Genomic DNA, 19,806 nt, shown 5'->3' with positions numbered 1-19,806 from the left:
CACCGATACAAAGGGGGCCAAAAGGGTAGCAAGGCGGATAAAAAACGAAGTGATCGAAGTTTAATGTAAATGAACGATGGAAAAGAGAGATCGAGGACTGGTGGATGCAATGCTCGTCGGCGCAAATAAGCGGCGACGAAGAGGGGCGGGGGTGCGCGCGCGAGCGCATGCTAATGGGGATGCGTTCGTCCCTTTGTACGTCGTATAAACGAGCGTTCTCACCCGGCGCGCTATCTGCGAGCGGACCGAAGCCTGAATGGGATCGCCGTCGAGGGAGGTATTGATGCGAAACGAGAGGAGGGCCCACGAGCCACGGGGCTTCTTCGTCTTTTCCTCGGGCTGGTCCCGCCCTCGTTCAGCGTCTTCGAAGCTCCACAAAAGGAGCAATATAAATGCGGGCACAAAAGCCGGCCGAGAAACGGCGCGGATTGTATTAGACGCCCGTTCCGTAATGCTCGAAATTGCACGTTCGAGGGAGGAAGGTAGGGTCGCCAGGGAAGGTCACCATCGCCCAACTGGGCTGAAGGGACTTTGGAAAAGGGATGACTTTATTTGTCATGACCAGGACGGATTTTTAATGTGATTGTGTTGGTTTTAATTGTGAACGTTGAAATCAAGGGGGAATGTCAAAGGGATTTGTTGTACAGTGATTCAACGATGAATGCGACACGAGCAACAGCGTTATTTCCACCACTGGGGAGCCTCTTATGGAAGCAATCAAAACAGAGTAAACAGAAGCTAATTAAACAAAATTTACAAGAGGGTTACCGTAACCTGGGATTCTTGGACAGAAAAACCCTTTAATGGGGGAATTTTGTTTTGGAAATGTGTAAACATTTTCTCCTGTATCCTAACAAGAGAAATATATTTTGCAATTTTTACTCATATTTCAATTTTCATAGCAAACGGGTATTCGATTTTTTTCACTTGACGAGTATACTTGTCGTTACACAAAAAGTGATCGTTTCCTCGTGACGAGTACACTTATCAAATACCGTCAGAAGGTTAAGGACCAAGCAGTGGAATAATACGATTTTTACACATCATATCTTTTACTCATTATAAAATTACATTCTTTAATCTTCGACTGTATTTAACTCAAATATATTTATAAATATTAACGACAATGAATTGGTAGAATATCCATTTTTGTTAGGAAATTTCCTAGTGAATGTTTAATTACAATTTCGGAATGATGCTTGAATGAAAGAAAAACTAAATGTCCACATACCCTCACGAGCAAACATGGCTTCCGCTAAAGGAAAAAGTGGAGTGGAAGAAGAGCCTCCTAACACTTGGAAAATTTATTTCAAGTACTCGAATAAAAGTTAAATCGAATGTTAATTTGGCATCAATTTCATTAATTCCAGAAACCAAGTGGCATAGGAAAAGGGCCTGCTACCATTTGATTTCGAAAGTTTCTGAAATTTATGTCAAATTAACATTTAGTTTAACATTTATTTCAGTATTTGTTTTACATTTACCAAGTGGTATACGACCCTTCGACTACGCTACTTTTTCCTCTAACGGAAGCCGAGTTTGCTCGTGTGTGTACGTGCCTGTATCCCTCAAGAGGTTAAGTTTGGTTGAACGATGTAAACCACAAGAAATTACTCAGTTCGATTAGGCCTCTCTTGGAGCTATATACTTAGGCTAGTTAGGTTATACACGTGACAGAGGAGACCACCACATTCTCCATCCGTTCGGCTGCTTCATCTCGTGCCTTCTTTCTCCACGTTGCCTCGTTTAATTCCGTAAAGGCGAATAGAGTTTCCACTAACGAGATGACCGTCCGAGGGAAGAAAGCGGAAAAGAAACTACAAGGGTAAAGAAGAAAGGTAAATGAGTCTCATTGGCATTTCGCTAACGAACGAAGCTTCCACCGTAGGGACACCCTCCCATAAGTCGAGACGTGACGTCTTTAGTTCGAGGTAGCAAAAAGAGTAGACTCTGTCATCTCTCGCTGGGAACTGTTCTGATTAGTCAAAATATGTCCTATTGGAATCGTAATACTGAAGGGAATATTAGTATTAAGACGATCTATAGTCAGTTTTATCACAAATTGGTTAAGTGCTCGTAATTCCTTAACTGCACTTAGACTTAGGAGGCGTTTAAGGATAGCCATCGTCCACCAGATATGGGATGATAGGGGTAGGAAACTGCTATACGATCTCTTGATATTATCTCACGTCGTTTTATTGGTCGTAAGCGTCATACTCGTGTCCACGAGTTTTGATTGACCACGGAAATTGGCCATCCTCTTCCCTAATGGTCGGTTGGCCGTGCACTAGACACATATATGATGAAGCTTGTGTTGAGCTACGCAACAATCAAGCTGGTATAAATAATAGCTAATTGTCTCTCTTAGAGGGAGTGCTTTAAAACGATTTACCTTACGGTACTCTTTGAATGCCCTGTAATTCCATGTGTTGGTAATTATGAATGTGATGTGAATCAATTAAATATTTTGCAGAAATACTTTTATATTATTGTAATGTAAATGGATGGGACACCAAATAAGTGATATGTTCAGTTTTTTTTTTTCGATTTTTGACATACCACTTTCATAAACACTGACACATACGACAAACGGGATTATTCTTAATCACTGCAGAGATGACTATGACCAGTTACAATTCGTGAATTCTAAGATAATAATGAATAATATTGCACGAATTATTTTACGAAATTCATAAGTTTGAACAACTAGAGGTTGAAGCCCACTAAAGAGTATTGATCTGCAATTCATATTCAGTGAATTATACAATTCTCGATGTTAGTATGCCAGAAATGAAATGTAATTTGCATTCTAATAACATCACTTCTGTAAACACGGAACATGAAAGTTACAGTAAGAAGAAGTTCGAAGAGATTGTTATTAAAAAAAAACCTTTCAACATTCAACTTTAAAAACTATTAAATCATACAATAGAAACTCTGAGAAGTATCCCTGCATTTTTTCAGATTTTTTAAAACTCTGGTAGATAAAAAAAATAGTTTTGGACATAAAAGACCCAGAAGGGTAACAGAAGCTGTAAAAAAACGGGGGTCCCGGAGGATTAATTGTCGTGTATGAACATAAAAAATTGTAAATATGCATGAACTTCCGCAGTCTAATTATGAAACGACCCAATAAATTCACATATGTGGTTCTGTGATAATCTGTATCTCCAAAAATATTTTATATCTACAGACAATCTTTAAAAAAATATTATCAAGCAATCTTAAAACATTTTACAATAATCTTTATCATATTATACAAATAACCTTAGAAATTCTATATAGACAATGGCCATCTCGACGTATACAGATGTCCATTTATTTTTCACTCCATCTAATAATAGGTGCGTAGTTTTTCTATATGTATTCGGAAATCCAGTGAACAGGTCGATCGAAAGATCCGAGAAAGAGACTTCCACGTCACCGCGTTCGCAGTGGGATCCAGTTTTCATGGCGTATTGGATACTTCGCGCGGCATTTTTACATATTCCCTCGATATGAACTGTTTCCACGGTCGCATAAAACAAGAATAGCTAACAGAATAAACGAAAGGTGTGTCGCATGAAAAATGCAACCGCGTGCATTCCCAATGTAAAAATACGCTAATATCCGGCGACGAAATATCCGTCGTCTGTCTGTCACGGTACTTTACGGACATTTCCGTTTCTCTTTGACGGCTTTACCAAGTGAAATCGATGCGTTTTCATAAAAAGAAGTTTATCATTGACGAAGATAAGGAATAATGGTACGATTCTAAAAATAAGAAGGAGGAGAGACCACGAGGTGAGCTTTTCATATCGTTCGCCATAATAGAATTTGCAATCACGTAATGTAGAGCGTTTGTGGGATCAGTAGCAATGGAAATTGAATTTTAATGAATTCCTAGGGGGAAAGATCTGACAATGAAAATGGTACATTCGGATTTAAACATTCAAACGTGATGTTAAAAGTGAAATTGGGTCCGAATAATGAATATGATAATTATCACCATGAAATGGGGAATTGTTAGATGTACAAATAAACAGTCCACTAGAATTTCCAAGTATCAGTTACTTCCCAAAATATTCATGCTAACGCTATCCAACACTGAAAATAATGTCTGTTTCACTGAAAACAACGGATGTTCACGAAACTATCATTTAATCAGAATTATGGATTGCCCTGTAGCTTATAGTTTATTTATTCTAAGTATGTGTTACATACATATGTAGCATATATTATGTATTATAAAAAATTTCCTTTTTATCACGAGAAAGTGCCAGTTCTAAATATTACAAGAACCAGCGTACAATTTCTCGTCGATACAGATATTGATCGCCAATTGTAACCAGTATAATTATAACACGAAGTTACAGTTGTAATTTACAACTGGTGAATGATATCTGTAATGACGAGGAATTATACGCAGTTTCTCGTAATATCTAGGGGAAACAATTCTAACTTACTATTGGCGATCGATATCTGTACTGTAACTAATACCAGTAGTGTCTTGAATTCAATGGTCCCGACTCTATTGTGTTTCCATTGAAGACTAACGCCGTTCACCACTCGAATTAACGTCGGTCCCGCTGAAAACAACGGATGTTCGCGAAACGATCGAAGCAATCGCGTTACAATTGCGTCTCGGATCGCAAATAGAAAGGATGTAATGTGCATGAAAGTAGCAACGTTTCTTCTTGGTGGACAAAGAAATATTGAATGGAAAATGGATTTTTTATTCCACCATCCAATTTCCATTAGGACGCAGCACAGGTAATTAAGGGTCGCAAGCATCGTCACATATTTGGCCTGTCAATATAATTATAACAACAAAACGGCATAAACAAATATTCCTGGACAACTGTACGTCAAATATAAATACAGTGGGTGATCGGTTAACGAACATAATCCGTTCAAAGGAAATGTTAATTATCCGATCATTGATTTACCATAGATTTTTATGGGAATTTAATTAATTCGTTCGGGAAATCCAAAAAATAAATAAAAATTATTGTTAATACTACGTTTATTTATCTTGTTTTTTTTTCGTTTATGGGAAATTAAAGAATGTGTCAAATGTCGATTGCTTTTCTCTGTTCTTCAGGATTCTTCGAAAGTGATTAATAGCATAGTCGTTGTAGAGATCCCCAAGCCTATTGACCTCAAAATAATTTGGGTGCCATTCTAAGACCGTTGTTCTGACATCTTTCCACTTCTTCAAAGGATCCTTAATAGCAGATGTGTTCGTTATCCGATTTTAGCAGTTATTTATTGTACCTCAACGTTGACTTTTAGGACTCCCAGGAACGACACACACGCTAAGAACCACTTCTTGTCATAATATCATACTAGTCACACAACATACGTCAATTAGAACTCTTCAATTCCACCACCATACAAATACAATCAATCGTGACTTGATCCGTACCAACGAGTGTCTGCGCATACAAACGACTGGGAGAACACAGTCATCCCTCACAGAGAACACATTCAACCATCACAGAGAATACATTCATCCATTAGAGAGAACACACTCAGAAATCACACAGGACACGACTAGTACACCCGCGCAAAGGACATTTGTTATATACAAGGTGTCTCAGCTGAAGCAAGTCGGCTGAATATTTCCTTTTTTTTTCAGTGATACGAGAAATATTTAAAGCACAATTTAAACGGTTTTTACAGAGAAAACTCGTGGAAGACAATTTTTTTTTAAGTAATTTTTACCGTATTTTTTTCAAGGTCAAAAAATGCATTCGGGCATGCCTGGGTTATGACCTTAAAATGACCCTGAAGACGAAACATTCGAAAAGAAATTCCGCAAAGAAAACAGTCTAACGGCGTTAGATTAGATGAACGTGCTGGCCAAAATGTACGGCAATTACGTTCAATCCAACGATTTGGGGATTTTCTATCGAGTACTTGGGGCACGAGGGAAAATTACGAAACCGAAAAATGTCGACGGAACACACGCGGAGCCGAGAAACGAATTTTTCATAACGAAACGGTGGCTCGAAGCACGAGCAGAGGCGTGTTTGCGTGTCACGGAATAACAGTAAAATATAAAGTTCCGTCGATTCGGAATTTATGGAATTCACATATAGACACACGGGGAGCTTTTCGAACGTACGGGCCATAACGTCGTCCCCCGCAGTCCCCAGCGAGCGTACGCGGGCATGTATTACCGTCAGAGGTGAAATAAGCCTTCGTTCAACCCCTCTTCCTCCTCCCCACGATGTACAAATAAAATTCACCGTCCCCTCGGACGCACGTACTACCCGGTATACAGGGTGAACCACGAATCGTGATCAGTAGATTTTACTCTGTTATTAGCAATCCGATCGAAAATGTTTTTCTCTGGTATAGCATGGTTTCAAGACAGCTTTAACGTGATTATAGCAAATTTTTATGTCAACTCTTTTTTTTCATGATTTTTCAAAGTCACGTTCAATTTTTTGCAAATACACCTATAATGTTTTTACGCCTATCTGTTAGAGGATTTCAAGACGAATTTGGTAAGTAGCATAACATGTGTTACTTTTTTTTTAATTTAATTTTTGAAAGAAAATGGAAAACTGAAGTTTTTCTTAAAACTTATAGGGATGATCATGGTATTAAGCAGATTCAAAAGTTTTATTTAACGAATACATTTCTTATTTAACCTATGAAAATATATATTCCGATTAAATGTATAAAATAAATATATAAATTGCGAAAGGAACTCTTTCACAAAAACAGGTACCAATAAGCGAATATGAATTATTTTTCAATAAAAATACTATTAAAATTTCACTTGTGTTACGAGAAAATGTCAATTCTACTGATTATTACGGTAATGTGTAGAGTTTAATGGTCACGATGTTATTGAATTTTCAGTGGAAAGAAATCTCGACCAATTTCGCAATTTAGTTGATGTTATCAGGTTCCGATAAACACGAGCTTTGGATAGTTAAAATTATAAGCGACCGATGGGTTAATTTGGTTGAATTCTGTTAATTTTAAACTAATGAATGGAGCATCGACCATACCATTAGCACAATTAAAGGTACACAGGATGTTATTAAGCCAAATTAAGATGATTTCAGACGGCTACATTTTATAATTATCACGTACAATATTATAATATCGTTTATCAATGTCAACGAAATTGTTCGCCAAATCGAGACGATTAAAACACCTTTGACTGGAAAACGCTCTAATTTACTGTAAATTAATTTTACTTGAGAATTGAAGAAACAGAAGAAATTCTAATTATTTAAATAATTCCTCTAAATCTATTTATTCCGAGTTGTGTGAAATTTATATAATTCTATGTAAAATTGTTGTTATTTCAATGATAGTTACTGACGTTATCCGAAAGAAAATATTAAAACATCACCTTCGTGTTGACGTCAGTAGTTGATTCGCTGTCGCGAACGAGCGTCCAATTAACACTGCTTAAGTTGCCTCTTTTTGATTCGTTTTTCCTCGTTTCTCCGACCAAAAAAAAAATCACGAAAAAGGAGAAAAAAGGAAACGCAACTTGTCCCAATTTTCAAACTCCTCGAACACGTCGCGCGTATAATTAAAATGAAAAAAGGAAGACCAACTCCAGCACCCGGCGAACCAGTCACTTTCGTTCTTTTATTATTTTTTTTTCTTTTTCGGAAGAACCTCGCCGTTGTACATCCCCGACATTGATCTTCGCCGTGGCATGTTCCCAAAATGAAGACTATTTTTCGACGATAGAAAAGCATATTGGAAAAGATTTGCCCAGTTTAGTCACGAACGAGAAGAAAATCATTATCAGCATTTGGTCGTGAAATGAAATTATATTAAAATATAAATTATCGAATTCAGTTAATTCAATAAATTATAACTATAAATGATAATATAATTATATTAAATTATAAATTTTATATTCCGCTTGTAATTGATGACGTTACATGCATAAACTCTAAACAACTAAATGCATAAAGCATTCTAATAATTATTATTCTATATAACAATGACAATATTTTAACTCTAAACTATCAATTCCAATAGTGAATTTATTCTTGAAATATCATTACTTACATTTCTCTACAGTACTCATTCTGTTAAATTAGACTTACATATACAACAAACACCTATTTGAACTCAACATAACCTAAAAGAGACACCATATTGGATTTCGTACAGTTCATAGACATAATATCATAAGTACTAACAACGACACATCGTTATCCAACTAAAAATCTGTGAACAACACCAACAAAATTAAAGTAATGTAACAATTATACACATTTCGTAGCGGAATGGCCAGGAACGGCCCTGCGTTAAAAGTTAGGTACACTCACGAGCAAACTTGGCTTCCGCTAGGGGAAAAGGTGGCGTAAAAGAAAGGTGTCCTACCACTTGGTAACTTTACTTCAACTATCAAAAAAAATATTAAATTGAATGTGAATTTGTCATAAATTTCATTAATTCCCGAGACCAAGTGGCATATGAAAAGGGCCACCTACCACTTGATTTTGAAAGTTACGAAAGTTTATATCGAATTAACATTTAGTTTAACATTTATTTCAGTATTTGCTTTACATTTACCAAATTGTATACGACCCTTCAACTACGCTACTTTTTCCCCAGGCGAAAGCCGAGTTTCCTCACGGATATACATAAAAAATCGCGAACACTCGTAAGTTCTAACCAGTGTTCATTCAACCCCTCAATTCTAACAACGATACATAATTATCGAACTAAAAACCTGCGAACAATACGAATAAAATAATAATACCGTAATACTTCCACGCAATTTCTCTACAACACCGAAAGTAAGTAGATCAAAAGTGGCGAACGCTTATAAGTTCCGATCTGTGTGTTCATTCGACCGTTCCATTTTCGCATACTCTTCCCGGAATAACTGAATACTAAAAGCCCCCCAAACGCGTTTCGAAGCGCTCCCCGGGTGTGTCTCCGTCGCGGAAAATTTCATCCGAAACCTGGCCGGGACGGGAGACAGTGCCTCGTTTCGGGGGACACGAACGTCTGCGTGAAATCGTTTCATTCTTCATGTAGAGCACCGAACGGGTCAATTTGCATACCGAGCGCGGTAGGTAAACTGGCACTTTCTGCCGGTGTTTGTAAGCCCTTTTTTTCCCCGTTAAGCGAAACCCGGAACGAGAACCGATTGTCCTTCTCTTCGAGGGAATGGAAGAGAGAAAATTTCACGACGTTGAGAGAAAATTCGCTAGACCCCTGTCCTTCTTTCCACCATCGAGACTGGATCCAGGTGATTTTGTATTCGGGATACGTCGTTGCGAAGTTTCACGGTCGATCGAGACGTCACGGAGGAAATCGGCGGTTCTCGACGATATTTCAATGCATCGCCGTAGATGCGCCGAGCGACCTTATATGGTGATTCTACCGTCTCAGATGTTTTTCCTATAGTGTAGAATATCGAGTAACTGGAGGAATCCGTACCTACGTCATTTAGTATTCTGGTCTTGTGGTGGCATGTGACGTACTTGTAAATAATTGTGTCAAGTCGATGTGGGATTTAATGTTTCTTTGATAGGACGACAATTTGTAATTTAATATCCAGGCTACTCTACGATTCTTTTACACTTGTGTGGAACTACTGAGGCTATAGAAACGATAGCTTTCTGAATTAACTATTTTATTTGTTTAAATATTGTTATTAAAGGCGGAATTTTAAGAAATTTAGTATTGAGACATTACGTAGGTTTGAAAGAAATTAGAAATTAATCATTTTAATGGTTTGGTAGTTCTTAGGCTATATTACAATGTACAGTAAATCCTCGATGAGTGTTCGAAGCCTCGAAAACTCCAGTAATGAGTTTAAAAGTAATATAATACCACTGTTTTAATATCTACAATGATTGAGTGTCACAATACCGCTAGCTCGCGGCAGTTTAGATGAAACACAAGAGTAGTAGAGACATTTTATTCCCGCACCAAAAAACAGACGAGATATCGAATAAAGTTAACAGAGAACTCCATAATGTAACACTCAAAATACACATCGAATCTCCCTCATACATCTTTCAATATCCAATTACGATGCATTAACGTACACTGCCCCACCCAGAGCATTCAAAATCTGGCGCGCTCCCTGGTGGCCAATCCCCGCACAAAATGGCGGCCAGCTACCATTGCAGCGAACTCCGTCGGACGTTCCATCGAATGAACAACACGTCCATTATCCTTTCATATTTCCATCAAAACTTTTCAATAAAACATTCCCGACGTTCCATTTCCATTACACTTCGTTCCCCGAATTACAGTCACAAGAGAAATCTCTCGCAGTTCAACGGTAAATAAAACTGGACGTCCTCGTACAAAAGGACCCGAACGAACCAAGCGTCCAACAATAAACTTCAGTCGTTCCCGTAGACAGCTGTAATCGTCTAAACGATCTCAACACGTCTGTATCGAATTAAACGCCAGAAGGATTAATCCCAGAGGCGTGGGACTCGTCGACGGGACGAAGATACGGTTGCGATTATTAAAACGGGGGCTCGAAAAGCTTTGCCCCGTCAACGCACGCGGAGGGCTGCTGTGGGGGGATTAATAAAAAGTCGCAACGCCGATAATCGTATAATTCATTCGACGGATTTGCGAATCGACGCCCGGGCCGTCGACGCTGCGCCGATATTTATTTCTTTCGAGCCTCCCACCCACCCCCACCCCTCAGACCTCTATGCTGGGCGTCGCAGAGTGGTACAGAACGCCGATTTAGGTGTTCAGGAGCTTAATTTGGGTGTCGAAATTGGAATTTCAAAACCAAACTTGGTAAGCATGTATTTAATATTCGTATTCCTCAAAAGAATACAAAATCATTATGTACTGTTTTTTAATAATAATTTCTTTATAAACAAAATACAAAAAAATTTTTACCGAGTTGTCAATATTAATTACAACTTCTTTCAACATTTTTCTTCTGGACAACGAAATTGCGGATATTGAACAATCAGAGAACGTTAGTAATATATGGAGCAAATCAGTAATTGTTTCAGTTCCAGTTTTTTATAAATTTGTATGAACATTAGATGTATTCACCGTGTCCGACATAGCTTTAAAATTCGATATTATGTTGAAAACAAAAGTTTATTTGCAAATGTTTTGCAGAAATGAGGTTTAACGTTAAATAACTATTGATGCTTGCTATTGCCTAACTGTTACTTTAACTCTAATTTATTGAACTACGATTATTACCAAGTGCGCCATTTGGCGCCTAAATAATTTGTTTAGGCGCCTAATATATTTATCTGGCCAATATCAAATCTTCTTACCCTTATTTGTTCTGAACGGAGTTCCACCATTATTGTCTTGTTAGTAGAGGACCTGATTACAATCGTCTCAACCTATTTTACTTTCCCATCCATGAACACCTATACTGTGGGATCGGAACCATACGCGGTACCTGTTGAGAAAAGTTTCGAAAACTAAGGAAACTGGGTGAGCATTGTGATCGTTAAGATACAAGCCAGCTAACCCAAGGATCTAAAGAACGTGTTCAAACGCCTGTATATTCTACTTACACGAGCGAACTATTCCGCCTGTTAGGAATGCCTCTAGCCTGCAAACCGCAATGATCGACCTATTCTACTTTTCTGAACATTTACCTAACAACCTATTTTACATTTTTGAACATTAATAACATATTATACCTTGTCGACCTATTATATTTGCCTAGCCATTAACCACCTCTTGTAAATATTTCATTGGTGAAAATTACTAGCTATCCCACTATGATCATGCTTTGATATGCAGGTTCATAGCATGCATATCATATAACATTCTCCAATTTCTCCACACGACCAGAGAATGCTGGGCACATAATAAACGGAAGAGCTTGGAACCTGTTTAACATTGTTAAATGTCAAACGCTTCATTACGTGGATCATACTGCAGGAATTAGATACATCAAGTAGTTTACACAGTATATTATTGAGTGATCGTATGGATTACCGTGTGGCTATTCGAACGATGGGAGGATTATGCTCAGCTGTATCCACTGGCACTTGGGAGTATTCAGATCCATTGTGTGGTCTTTCCTTGTGTAGAAATTTGTTGATCGATTAGCTGATCAAGTGACTAGAGTATCACTGCTCTCGATAGAAATATCGAAGTGCTCGTGAACTAGTAATATAAGCTAGTTTATTCAGTGCAACATCTTCTTTAGTAGATCCAAGGTCCTATTTTTCGCACTTTTTTATTTCATACAAATGACATTTTTACTTTCTTTGTTTAGAATATCTTAACGCTTATGTATTTTAATACAAAAAATTAAAATATCAAAGTGTCCATTTTGAACATTTCATGTCTTACGTTTAAGTATCTATTCTATCTGTTTTTATCAGACACTAAAATATTCCATTTGTGTCTATTTTTCGTTTGGTTTTAATGATACAATTTTACCATTTTCTCTCTGCGTTATCCACCACACTTGAATTTTCTATTCGATTTTCTTGAATTGTACAATTTACAGTTTGTGATCAAACTATTGCAAAACTGTTAGACCGAATATTCTCAAGTCTCATCTAGAGACGTAAAGAGTACCTTTGCCAATGTATTAATTTCATTGTAAAGAATAATATCCTTAAAATGGGATTCGCAGTAAATGACAGTTCTCATGTAACTATGTTTCCCGCTACATTTTATCCACTAAATACTCACTAGTAGTACCAGGTATATCCGAATATTTTCATTTCGAATGATTAAAAATTCATTTCTCGTATATTATTCGATACATCTTGAGATACATGTTCCTGGTTACCCATTTCACATAATGTATTTCAATATCCAAGTTTTTACTATTCACCGACGTATACCCACTTCGCACACTGGATTGGTACACATAATGCCCGTATTCGAGTCACGTTTTAACGCACGGAATAATGGACGTATAGCGATCGTACTGTAACCGGACCGTTCTATTTCACTTTCGGTTGTTAAATCAAGCCCTACTGCTTTCAGCTAGCGGCGGTTTCGACTACACCGGCGACCTTTCACGTTCATAAAAGATCTTCCGACAGTTGCAAAAACCGTATCGATGTATTCCGACAAAATGAATGCTTTTAGGTTATACATATATTGTATTTCCGTACCCTCCATCAAAGTTCGCCACTGAATCATGACCGATAAAAATTTTACGTCGTGTCAGCGATCCATTGACAAAAAAGTAAAATATTATTGGTTAGAGATGACAGAGTGAAAGAGTCAACGAGATCTCCGCAGAAATATGTGTATCAGGAGGAAGAATATAACGTGCACGGATGTTGAAAAGTGTGCAGGACGTTCTTTTTGTCTTTTTCTAAACTCTTCAACGTTAAAGTTATCTCTTTGAAATAATTTCAATATATACCACTCTAAAAGCTTTTGAACGAACGCCAGGCGGAATATTCACTGGTGGATCTCAGCATACGTAGAATTCCTGTTTTGAAGTCCTTTACAGCGCTTTAAACGTCCACTTTAACGCTACTTGAAATGTACAAAATACGTTTTTCAAAGTGTGTGTCTGTGTCTCTCCCGTGTTCCCGGCGTAACGGAAATTTTACTCTTTAAACTGTCCGTGAATGTAAAAACCATCTTGAAAGTCATTCCCCGGTGTATTTTACAATATTCGGATCGAAATATTATTAATAATTAGGTCCGTTTAAAGACCGGTTTTCGTGCACGCGGCAGAAGTATTTTCGGAAATTGTCAACTGCTCTGGTAATTTCATATAGTCGGTGAAACGACGATTCATATTTCAATAATGAAATGTTTATTTTAAACGATATGATACGGTTACATATTTTAACGTATACATGTTTAATCGGTGATGAAGATAGAAATACCAACGTGATCAAACCCTTAGAGAACGGATAGGATTTTTCATGGCTTTTTATATTTTCGAATTACAAATTTTATATAATTGTCAGTGTCGTACTACAAAAAATAAGCGACCCCTTCTGGAGACTAAAAGTAGGCTTCCCGTCTTTTACAGGTTAATATATTTCAAATATTTTATTAATATACTTACAAGAGATGTTGGCGAAGTGATACAGTAAGTAACAGTAAGTACTCGTATACTGGAAGGAACTATCTTTATGGACAGTTTAAAATAGCATATGACATTGAGCTATATTTAATGGATTAACTTCCTGTAGGTAATTAATTGTCGCCATTCATCAACCATAACATCATTATTATAAACATAATACGTTAGTTTCATATTTATATGTGAAATAAAACAATCTTTATTTAATTTTATGAAAATAAAAATGAACAAGAAAATTAATATTTTATTATTATTATATATACAGGGTGAACCACGAATCGTGATCAGTAGATATCATTAGATGTGTTCCAATGTACGGAATTAAATGTTTACAAACAGCAGGCAAAAGCTCAACATCGAAATGCGTACAATGGCGTAGCATACGATACACTGTGTAATATTACAGTTCGAATATTTCTTTAATCTTTTCTCGACCCAGATGAAAAACAAAGTAACACATATTATGTTATGATACTCACCGAATTAGTCTCGAACTCCTCTAACAAATAGGCGTAACTGCATTTGCAAAAAATTGAACGTGACCTTGAAAAACCATGAAAAAAAGAGTTTACAAAAAATTTGTTACAATCACGTTACAGCACTCTTGAAACCATGCTATACCTGATAAAAACATTTTCATCGCGATTCGTGGTTCGCCCTGTATATAAATAAAAGTAAACACTGCATATCAAATTCTTAATTGAATAATATAAAATTAATAAGGGCGACGATACTGTCCAAGCGGCCACCAACCCAGGAACGGCCCTGGGTATCACGTTCTATTCTTCCTATACTCAAAGGGATAGGGAGAATATCAATCGCGAAGACATTACCGTGGATCGATTCTCCGATGGTTGATCACCGGGTGCCACGCCTTCGCGTTCACGGGCGCGTTAAATTTATTTGGCTAAAGGGTGCCTCCCGGAGGGGTTTGCCGCGCGCAGTCGGAGACAACGACGGCGTACCGGTTCTGTTTGTCGGGGCATCGGGACGCGGTACAGACGTGGCACACGACTCTATATATTTCATCGATGCTGTATTTAGGCTGGATTGTGCAAATTTGAGAGGTGGGGGGGCGAGGTGATCACGAACGCGGCCGGCGTACAAAGGCAAACGTGTTACCCCGCCACAGGTACACAGACACCGTGAGAGGGGTGGGGGTGGCTTGTGCACGCTTAGTGTGTCCCCCCACCTGTCCCCCCAAAACCGGTCGAAGCAACGCGAGCATCGATTCTATCGACGACAAACAACCAGATTACGCTGATCTTCCATCGAGATTTTGTCTTTCATCTTGTCGCCGTTGTGCCCGTCATTTCGAGGGAACTCGTGGGGAAGGGATTTAACTCTGGGTGGTTGGAGAGGACTACGCCTGTGGTTGTGTCGGATATAGGGGATCACCGTCGCTCGAACGATTCTCCGAGAGCCCTGGGAGCTGTTTCGCGACCGACAACTGAATCGTCGAACAATTGTTTTCTTTTTTATGGGAAAATTAGAAGTTCCGAGTGCAACGGGTTAAATACACACAATTCTGTTTTTACACGATTTTGATCTAACAGGAATTAGAAGAAGAAATTTCTGTCTCTTTTTATACGAGCTGTTTTGAGTTAACACGATCGAACCGAATTTTAGGAAGTTATTTTTGATGGCAGTTCGTGAATGAAGGTCTGAACTGGCCAGTAAATTGGGTAATCCTTTTGGCGGACATGATCCTAATGGGGAACGCGATGGAACGTTTCAACGCGATCTGAAGTCTTTAATCTTTTACAAGGAATTATGTAATGGCTCTTTACAGAGAAATATGCAATGACCAAGCCAAAACGCGAATAGAACGATTATTAACTGAATTCGTTAGTGAAAGGAGTGAAACATCGGCACCACAGGAGACTAGTGCTAATTTTGTTCAAAAGATCACAGAAAGAATTTATACAGTCCTAATAGTCTAGTCCAGTTATAAAATATACATTTTTTTAACTACAGCTTCAAATTTTGGTACATCTTCCTATGCAACGAATATTTACGACACGACTACAGTTTTCATTAATTATTTTGCAATATATATTTCTATGAAAAGAAGCTCTACCTTTGTGCGAAATCTCAATTCATCTAAGAAACGAAAGTTTCTTTAGACTTTTTATTACTAGTGTGCACGTACAAATGATTTTAATCGAACGTAATACTTTACTTTCATTATCAACTTCCATACGTAACAACGTAGAAACTTCTTTCAAACCGAACAGATGCATTGAAACATGATTTTATCTTCGATCAACCCCTACGATATCATTCAGACACTCGAGGAGCTACTTATTTGTCTTGATTCTCTTTTCATCGTAACTTCATTCGAACTCTCCCGATACTCTTTCCTCAATACCCACTTCGATTTCACGAATCTACTTCTTGGCATTGATTGCACCATTTAAACGATCTTTTTTTATTAACTTCGATCTCCCTTCAACATTTAAATTGAAGACAATCTTCTTTTCCAGATTCAACGTCGTCATGTTGACCTGAATAATTTCTGACGAGAGATAAAAACATCCTGTCAATTATTCTAAAGCTTCTTCTAAAATAGAAAACTACAATATTATCGTTATGTCATGTGTCTTCGTTCAATTGACATTTTAAGTTCTAGAGACTATAAAAGTTTGTCATCCCCCATCGAGTGGGATTAATATCCAATTAAGTTTCAACTTCCTATTCCCGATAGGAAAATAATTTTTTAAAAGGCCATATAACATCATTAACGAAGGTATCAAATATACCACTTGACAATCCGTCATTTTTAATCAAATTTAAGGGGTTATCTTCGAAAAGATCCAATATCCAACACCTAACGCTACTTTAATGTATATCTTGATAAAAAATAGGTAAATTAAAATTATCATAATAGACTTTCGTAAAAATTACGTAAATTTAAATTATGTCACTTTCTTGCCAAAGAAATAGAACTTTCTTCGCTGAAAATAAATCGACATCTATTATTCCTAGTTGTCACCGATGATTGCCATTTAAGAACGGTAAATTTAATTTTCCTTCGCAATTTTTGTTCCAGGTGAAGGGAGCCAGTACTTCCGGGTCAGACCACGTAATAGCTCAGTCCTTGAAGGTGGAGAAGTGACGATAACTTGCGAGGTTGGGAACCGAGTTGGCATTGTACAGTGGGCCAAAGATGGCTTCGCTTACGTCATACAACAAAGTAAGTAAAACAACATACACACTATTTATTTTTATTCCTCCTGTAGCATATTTCAATACAAATTAAATCTTAATAAAATAAAACATATGTATAGAAAGGGAATACGGTAGTATGAAAGTACACAGATATTAAAAAATTTCATTTATCTGACATATAGATAGGAAATTTCGTTAATTATAGAATGCAAAAAAGTTCTTATAGTAAGAAACATAATGTTTACATCAAATGAAAAGTTACAAATTATAGTAGGACTATATAAAGAGAATATGGTTTAAAATCTCTTAACCCTTTCAAACCTGGTGGTCACATTTGTGTACATGAAATTATTTACAATTTCACAAGCCTTTGGTACAGTCTGTTACAGATCCATATTTTTCTGATAAATTTGAATTTTTTCATGTTGCAAATGTTTTTAGTAGGTCTAGTGAATTCAGAATTGCATAACAATTCTTCTTTAAAAAAAAAAGTAACAAAATCTTTAAACAAAACATCATCTAGACAGTCTCCTGAGTTAAAATGTATAATAAAGTATTTTTTTTTTACTCTTAAAACAAACTCCAGGTCTGAAAGGGGATTAAGTGTTCGTTCATTGGTGCGTTTACCCTTCTATTAAATTAAGATTATTTCCAATATTAAAAAAGCAAAAAAGGTATAATTTCCTGCAAATTAAAAAAACTCAATTGAACAATACAATTGTATGTCCAACAGAATTTCATTATCTCATAACCAATCGGTTAAACCGAACAATTTTCCGAGTCTCATCAGCGAGAAGTTCGAAAGCAGTTCGTATAAATTCCCGTATAGATCATAACTAATTATCAACTGGCCCGTTCTCCTCGAGCTATTTATATAGAACTCTCCGCGGAATATGAATGCAGATGCGATGAAACCGTCAAGAAATATCTCTCGCGCTTTTCCCGTTACAGATTCCTTCAAAAGGCTCGTTTTAATAAGTTCATTTCCCGGCGCTTCAAAGGCAGCCATTTAGTTCCCCGCGATATAAATGAGTCTCGGGAACTGTCTCGCCCTTTCCATCATCCCCCCACCCTTCCACACCGCTCCTATCGCGTGGCCGATAATTTTTTTCGTTGAAACGACTTCCTCTCTGATCCCATTCGTCGAGCCCGCGACGTACCGTCATTTTTCAACAAAAGCGTGTGTCTCGATTCCACAAAAGCTCCGCCACCCTCGTCAGTGTCGCGTTTCCAGCCACGGCGGTTGTTTGATTCGAATTCGGTCGCGTTTCCGACAATCTCGTACTTGGCGGCGGGCGGTCTGACGGTCGCACAAAAGAAGGATAATTAGACTTCGTCGACTATCGAAACCTTTATTAGGCGCGCGCCTTTTTTTCGTTTTTCTTTTTTTCGCCTCTCGACGACCTAAATTCTCGAACGTGTCACGCAACGTTCCTGTAATTAGAAACACAGACTTGGCCGAAATCATGGCCGGGACGAGTGTCGTTTCGCGAAATAGGTGACAGTGACAGTGTTTCCAGAACTGAGGAATAAGAAGGAGAACACAGAGAAAAGTGTCAGTAGGTGAGGGAATTTAAGAAAATTTTGTGATATTGTGAGCTCTGGTTATCGGTTAATAGTGTATTGAACGAAATTCGTTGTCGTTTTCGGTCGTTGAAGATGTTTGAAATGATTATTATTTAACGTGAAGATGTTTGAAATGATTAAATTTAAACGTGTGAAATGCAAACTTCAATGAAGGTCAATGATATGTACATATTATTTTCAACATAAGATATCTAGTACAGGAAATACAGTAAATCCTCGATGAATGTTCGAAGGCTCCTCGAGATTGACAAGGAAACATCTCCAAGTGTAACGCTGACTTTTTTAAGAAGGTTTAGCATATCGATAGAACTTGGAATTCTGAAGCGAATATTTGTTGTTACAACCGTATCTGACCATTAGTCTTTAAAATATTTACTGTTCACTACCGAGGAGCATTCGGGCACTCATCGAAAATTTACAGTTAACGTACACAAAAATTACCACTTTTTCGATTTGTTTTGTTTTTATTATTTTTTAACATCACCTTAAAACTTTAGTACGTGTTTACAGTAAATCCTCGATAAGTGTTGGAAGGCTCCTTGGCACTAACAAGGAGAGGCCCCAAGTATAACGCTGACTTTTTAGTGAAGTTAAGCACAGTGATAGAGCTTGGAATTCTGAAGCCAATGATATTTGTTTCAGCCGCATATGGCCATTAGTTTATGAAATATTCAATGTTCAGTGACGAGGAATCTTCGAACATTCATCGAAAGTTTACTGTAATATATATTCTGATAGAGAATTAACAGCTGTATAAAACCCAGTATATTAAGATTTTAAATTAATCTTAAGAAATAATGGAAATATAAATAATCAGAGAAATGGTAACTTTTTTATGTATCTCCTTAAAAGTACGCCGAGGAAATGTGTTCAAATCTGGTGGAGAATACTTTCTAAGTGTATTTGTTTTCATCGATAAGTTATCAGATACTCGAAATAGTTCTAAAATTGAGTTTCCAGCCTGATATTGTAAAAGAACTTGTGGTAGGAGTAGGCAACTGTTTGATCAACAGACGTTTACCGTGAAAAAGTAACTTTTCCGT

General features: G+C 37.3%; 1 protein-coding gene across 1 annotated transcript in view; it reads left to right on the top strand.

Moving 5' to 3' along the window:
- The first annotated feature begins 16,602 nt into the window (after window positions 1–16,602).
- LOC107191897 (nephrin-like) overlaps window positions 16,603–19,806 on the top strand; it is a 96,593-nt gene continuing 93,389 nt past the window's right edge. The window contains exons 1-2 of the mRNA XM_015581038.1: window positions 16,603–16,648; window positions 17,058–17,201. Coding sequence (XP_015436524.1) covers window positions 16,603–16,648; window positions 17,058–17,201 — 190 coding nt within the window. The remainder of the gene's footprint in view (window positions 16,649–17,057; window positions 17,202–19,806) is intronic.

Source organism: Dufourea novaeangliae, unplaced genomic scaffold, assembly GCF_001272555.1.
Source record: "Dufourea novaeangliae isolate 0120121106 unplaced genomic scaffold, ASM127255v1 scaffold248, whole genome shotgun sequence".
In the NCBI taxonomy this organism is placed as follows: Eukaryota; Metazoa; Arthropoda; class Insecta; order Hymenoptera; family Halictidae; genus Dufourea; species Dufourea novaeangliae.
This window is presented reverse-complemented; position numbering and strand designations above follow the sequence as displayed.